Source organism: Colossoma macropomum, unplaced genomic scaffold, assembly GCF_904425465.1.
Source record: "Colossoma macropomum unplaced genomic scaffold, Colossoma_macropomum, whole genome shotgun sequence".
NCBI lineage: Eukaryota > Metazoa > Chordata > Actinopteri > Characiformes > Serrasalmidae > Colossoma > Colossoma macropomum.
In genome coordinates, this window is record NW_023494807.1 from 16,851,393 (window position 1) to 16,857,906 (window position 6,514).

Genomic DNA, 6,514 nt, shown 5'->3' on the forward strand with positions numbered 1-6,514 from the left:
CAGGGAAACACTCAGTGGCAGAGGAGTGGAGTGCATGTGGACGGGAGGGTAAGAGTTTGTGTCCTGCTCCAGAGAGGCTGTGCTCAGACACATCGCTCTGAAGAGGACAGCAGAAACTCTGAAGGAGCGCAAGAACTTTCAGGAGGACACTGAGGAGCAGCTGAGCACGTTTTCATCAGGAGCTTGATTTGAAACTGAAAAAGAGGAGGTATCTACACAACGTGGAATTTATAGTAGATGTTCAGCCACAGCAGGAGAACGAAGATTATCAGTGATCACCACTTTATGAAAGTGACGTGTGAAGTGAACATCCAGACAGACATAGAAGCAAGCTTACCATGTTTCTGAACAGGAATAAGAACTGCAAACCAAAGAAGAACGAGAAAAGACAGCTGCTATGTAAGCAAAGACCTAACATACATAACTGCCATTAAGCCTCAGCTTTGTTATATTACTGAAATCTGATAACTAATGACACATAATCAGACACAGTCCCTATCTGCTCCCAGTCTACTTAGGCAGCAAAATGACAAAATTTCCTAGTAGCATCAATATAATGTCAATAAAAATATAACATAAGATCAGAATAGGCCCATTTATTTTCTCCAAACATGCAATCGGCAAAGAGAACGTTATGCTGATTAGACAGTTGCTAATTACTTTGATGTAGCACTTTATTTGACTCATTTTAAATACATTTTTACAGTGCAGTGAATTACATTTACATTCAGCTCACATTTTGCATCAAAGCTCAAATTTGTGCTGACTTTTTCTGTTTGTGTTGGTGTCAAAATGACAAAAACATGGCAAAACTGTAATTTTTTTCATTCTGAGAAACAAGACATTTTTCCTCAAATCCAACTATATTAAAATATCTTCTCTAAGGCTAACAAATGCAGTATGAATTGAAAGTTTCAATGCTTTAAACAGAATTTCTCCACTATTTTCAATAAGCTAGTAAATAGTTTAGGATTACGCCATGTTTCTGTCATCGTTCAGGACAACTGTAACTTCTAAGGGTTAAATGTTGTAGTTTACCTTTGTGGATTTGACTGATTTCCACACTATTTCCTGTCTCTCCTTTTGTAATCTCACATTTCAATTCATCACATTCATAATGACGTAACTCACACATAAGTTTTATAGTTGTTACAAAGTAACTCATATGTTAATGTTACTGAACAATAAGTCTTAAGATTAATAACTGTTTTGTAATTCAACGGCTCAGCCAAATATGTTAACATGGCCAATAATGAATGTTAGCTAGCAGCCACTAATTATCATGATCTAATTTGCATAATGCTCATTGACAGCCATTCACTTCCATTCACTGTTAGCAACATTAACATTTCTGACTGAACTATTCCTTTAATGAGATACTGCATTCATCATGTGTCCTACTGCATTCCACTTCTCTCTCTACCATTGTCTCTCCCTCTCTTTCTTCGTCTCCAGGGAAGGTGGCCCAGCAGACCATGCCGTCCCACTGCAGAGAGCTCGTCCCCCAGCTTGCCTGGCAGGAGGAAGCCCGTGTCAAGGAAGTCAGAAGGGGAGAATCACTGGAGCCAAGAGAGGATCCTTCAGAGCTGGAGTCCAAGCGCACTGCGTTCGAACAGGCCGTGTATGACCTCACCCACTCTGAAAGAGTGATTAATGACCTGACTTTCGGCCGGCGCCTCAGTTTCTATGAGCTCCGTGGAGAGATCGGCAGTGGGAACTTCTCCCAGGTCAGGCTGGGCATCCATGTCCTCACCAAAGGTATCTGACCACGTTACTGCTGTGCTTTTACTATATACCATCTTCACTGGGAAATATTTTCATGTTTCTTCAACCTTAATTTAGACTTATATCTTGTATGATGTTATATCTAAGCGTGTAGATGTTTATTCAGTGTATACAGTGCTGTTCAGAAGTTTGGACACAAAAAGTTTTTCCCTGTTTTTACGCTTTTCCGAGTTATCAAAAAAGTGTTAAAGGAAAACTATGTTCTATTTTTAGGAGCTTCAAAGTAGCCCCACTTTGCCTTGATGCAACTTTGTATATTCTTGGTATTTCATGAGGGGCCATCTGAGAAGATTTTCCAACAGGCCTGAAGGAGCTTTATATATACTGAGCACTTGTTGGCTACTGTTGGCTTCAATTTTTTTTTAAATACTTAGGCATCTGAAACTAATCTCAAGCATTTAACGGGGAATTCTGGCCTAAAAATAGTATTTACCATGTTATTTGTTATGTACTATTTTGTAGCACAGCATTGCATCACCAGTATCCAACCCAAAGTGTTTGTAGTTTTTCAGTAGTTCCTCCCACCTTCAAATTACATCATCAGAGCGGGGTTTTCTAGTCTTTAAACTGTAAAAATTTCACTAGAGCCTGTAAAATTACTGCTGTAAGAGGCGAGGGGGCATGTTTGCTCCAGATGTAGCGATAATTACATTTTTCATTTTGTCCAAAATTCCCCTTTAAGTATTTTCAGATCAAGATGCCTTTAAGATTATGAAAAAAAGAGACATTTAAACAGGGATGCCCAAACTTTTGACTGACAGTATATGTCTGGATTTTGTGGTTCATTTCTCTAACAGACCTAGTTTGGCTAATGAAGTGCCTACGATGCCTTAGATTGTGATGTATTTTACTGCTCACCCATCATTGTCTTAAAACTCTGTAGCAGAGTTGGGTTCTTTCGGCTGGTGGGGTGAGGTGACCGATTTCTCCCAGGTGTTCATTCATTTCTTGATCAGTCCACGTGAGCCGGTCACTCCCACTGTCACTTTTTGTTTTGGGGATGGTGATGTCAGCATGTTCTCACCCTTCCTGGCACAGTAAGTCTGGAGGCAGAGAGGCAGAACTAGGCTAATCCACATGTAACAGGAGCATGGGTAGCCTCGTCTAAGCTACGGTAATCACTATAGATCTCCTAGACCCTCACCCTTATTCTCTGTGTTCTGCAGGAAGTCTGTAAGTAAAGAAGTTTTCAATAAAAACACAGAGTTTAAAATGGATAGTTGCCCTGAAAAAAGTAATGTGTTGAATTGACTTGATTTGTGTGCATCAGTTCCACATAGAGTACTGTGTAAAAGTCAGAGACCACCTTTTCATTTATGTCAAGTCAATTTTCAGCATCAAGAAAAAACATATGTATTTCTGATAAACATACTTAAGAGAAAATTACACACCTTCAACAACGAAATAAAATATTAACTATTAAATCTAACATAAAATATAGATATTAAATATCAGATTTTTCAGTATTTAGTGTGTCCACCTTTGCCTTTATTACAGCTTTCATTCTTTTTAGGAGACTTGCTTTCAGTTTTTCAAAGAAATCTAAAAGGATATTTTTCCACATCTGCAAAGTTCAGTTTCAGAGTTCTAGTGCAAGTTTTCATATTTTTGTTCATTTTAGTTTTCTCAGTAAGGGGTTCTTGGCAACTACATATCCTTTCAGACTTTCAGAGTTGGTTTCTCACAGTGGAAGGATGGACAGAAACACCTGTGGATTTTTTCAGATCTGAAATAAGAGTGAACCTTGGCTTTCTCCTCTCTCTCAAAGATAAAAGCTTTAAGTACTGTTTATCTGATGGTAGTAGTTTATGTGGTCTACCAGGTCTTGCATAGTATTTAGGAGTCCCATTTTCTCAAAATTTTAAAATAATTTTTGAAGTCCAGTTCTGAAAACTGCTGTTTTTTTCATTCATTTTCCTTTGGCATTCTCCTTACTTATGCAAGTAGATTATTTACTATATAATCTCCTTGGAAATATCTTCAGAAAAATTAATAACTTCGCTGTTTTAAAAAATAAATAAACAAATGTGTGGTCTCTGACATTACAGTATAGTACTGTACATGGTTATTGTCAAAAGTAAGTGAACTCAAACACAAAGGTGTGCTGTTGTAATTATTTCATTAATGTATAAGTTATGCATGCACATTAATCTGATGAAATTCATTGCATTATCTTTTCAAAATTTAGGCCCCCTTCTGTCTTGCTTGGAACTGATATTTCTGTTGCATTCATCATTCTCTCTCTCTCCCTCCCTCCCTCTCTCTTTCTCTCTCTCTCTCTCTCTCTCTCTCTCTCATTCCCAACCCTTGCCCCTCTGTTTCTTTCTTCACTTCTTAGAGCGAGTTGCTGTCAAAATCTTAGACAAGGTGCGTCTGGACCGGCACTCCCAGAGACTGTTCTCCTCTGAGATCGCTTGCATGGAAAAACTGTCCCATCCCAACATTGTGCGCTTGTACGAGGTGGTGGAGACCTTCAGAAGGCTGCACCTGGTGATGGAGTATGCCTCTGGAGGAGAGCTATACTCCAGGATCTCCAGCAGGGGGCGACTGTCTGGTGTAGAGAGCAAACTTGTGTTCTCTCAGATTCTGTCTGCTGTCAGACACATGGTAAGTGGCCATATAATGGAAAGCCAATTTTCTCTTGCTTGGTAATAAAAAATAAAAGAGATTAATGTTATATTTAAACATTGCACATTCGAAAACATACTATTCAAAAAACATACATATTCACTCTCCAATCCATAAATGGAAACTAAGCTGCAAAAACAACCGGTTTTAAATTCATTGTTTTTGTGAAGTCATGAAAAACCAAAACATGTACGTATATCTGCCTATTCAGCCTACAGCAGTTCACACATCCTTTCAAACTGCTTTTTGAATGAAGCACAATACAGGGCAGCTGATCAAAGCAGAGCTCATTTACATGTACCTGTGTTAAAGGCATAGTAATAAAAACAGCCTGTATAAATCCAAGGGACAAAGAGAGGTTGGAAAATGTTCATACAAACACAAATTATGACTGTTTGTGGTACCCAAACTCACACAACCATTATAAGTGGACTTAAAATAAAAATATAAGAAAAATGTAGGATACAGGCCCTTTAAATAATCTTACAATATTTTTTTTAATGATCTTTAAATTAGAAACATTAGATAAATGGAATACATTTAAGACAGTTTCATTTTTACAGTGTACACAGTTGCACCACCAACTAATTTCAAAATGTGCATCCATGGGGCCCCATTACTCTCTTTTGCCCAGAGCCCAAGAATCAGTAAATCCACCCCTGTCTGAGGAGCCACAGCCAAAGAAAGGCTGTGTATGATGTATTATAGATCTTAATGTAGATTTAGAGTTTTATATTAGAGGTTCCCACCACTTGGGGTTTCCAAAGACAACTTCTTTCAGAGCCCCCCTTTTCTAAAAGTCTCTTTGTTCTCCACACTCAGCATGACAACAACATCATCCACCGAGACCTGAAGGCTGAGAACGTGTTCTACACCACCAGCTACACCGTCAAAGTGGGTGACTTTGGCTTCAGCACCGAGTGCCAACCTGGCCAGATCCTGACCACCTTCTGTGGCTCTCCACCTTATGCAGCTCCTGAGCTCTTCAAAGACAAAGGTTACGTGGGGCCTTTTGTGGATCTCTGGGCTCTGGGCGTGCTGCTCTACTTCATGGTCACAGCCACGTTCCCCTTCAACGGGACCAGCCTGGGCAAACTTAAACTGTGTATCCTTCAGGGTGCCTATGCCATTCCTTCATACGTTCCTGACCCCTGCCAGAATGTCATCAGGGGCCTCCTGAGACAGGTGCCTACTGACCGCTCCTCGTTGATCAAGGTCATGTCCAGTATCTGGCTGAAGGACATCGAGTACCTGCAACCATACTCTACTGCCTTGACCACCCCGGAGCACCTTGCAGACCCCTCACGGGTGCTCAGTGCAGACGAGCAGGCGGTCAAGGCAGCGCTGGAAGAGCTGGGCATTACGGAGGACCACCTAAAGAACAATGCACAGCTGGACTGCCGGAGCCCTTTAACAGGAGTGTACCGCATTGTCCTGCACCGTGTCCAAAGGAGGAGCACAGTGGAGGCAGTGGGGTACACCGGCCTGTACCCCAAAGATTTCCAGTCCAGCTGGCAACGCTGGTCCCACCCAACTACGGCCTTCAGGAAAAAAGACCACTCCGCAGTGTGTTCCATCTTGTGAATACAGTACGGAAAATGATTGTATTATTTTCAATTGCAAGTCTGAAGAGCAACAGGCATTGCAAAGTGACACGCTGGATGATGATGACCTAAGTTTTATGGATACATAAAGTGACCACCCTTTTATTCATAGAATTTCTAGTCAAAACGTCCATTAAGTACAAGTTATTCAGTATCAGGAGAAAAAAGCAGAAAAAAATTAACAGAAAAGGACACAGAATCCTCAACAGTTACGTGTCTTTTAGTGTTTAGTGCGTCCACCCTTCTCTTTATCACTTATCACTGCTTCCATTCTTTTCAGGAGACTTGCTTTCAGTTTTTCAAAGAAATCTGCAGGAATATTTTTCCACACCTCCAAAGTTCACTCTGGTTGCATTTTCTGCTTCTCATAATCTAAGTAAACCCAAACACATTCAGACTTATCAGTCCATAAAACATTACTCCACATCTCAGATGTCCGGTTTCAGTGTTCCAGTGTGATTTTTTTTGTCTATTTCCTTTACTCAGTAAAGTGGAAT

The 6,514-nt window shown here is 40.2% G+C and overlaps 1 protein-coding gene across 1 annotated transcript; it reads left to right on the forward strand.

Moving 5' to 3' along the window:
• The first annotated feature begins 207 nt into the window (after positions 1–207).
• On the forward strand, positions 208–5,997 carry LOC118797170 (serine/threonine-protein kinase NIM1). Its single transcript, XM_036556425.1, has 4 exons — positions 208–399; positions 1,456–1,758; positions 4,124–4,392; positions 5,236–5,997. Exons 1-4 carry the CDS (start codon positions 339–341, stop codon positions 5,995–5,997), a joined length of 1,395 nt encoding a protein of 464 aa, XP_036412318.1. The 5' UTR covers positions 208–338.
• The last annotated feature ends 517 nt before the right edge of the window (positions 5,998–6,514 follow it).

What these genes read in the sequence shown, in the direction of transcription:
- LOC118797170 (XM_036556425.1), top strand. Translation starts at nt 339, where the DNA reads ATGTTTCTGAACAGGAATAAGAACTGCAAACCAAAGAAGAACGAGAAA. An exon ending in CATCCATGTCCTCACCAAAG is followed by an intron (nt 1,759 to 4,123) that starts GTATCTGACCAC and finishes TTCACTTCTTAG; the next exon opens with AGCGAGTTGCTGTCAAAATC. An exon ending in TGTCTGCTGTCAGACACATG is followed by an intron (nt 4,393 to 5,235) that starts GTAAGTGGCCAT and finishes CTCCACACTCAG; the next exon opens with CATGACAACAACATCATCCA.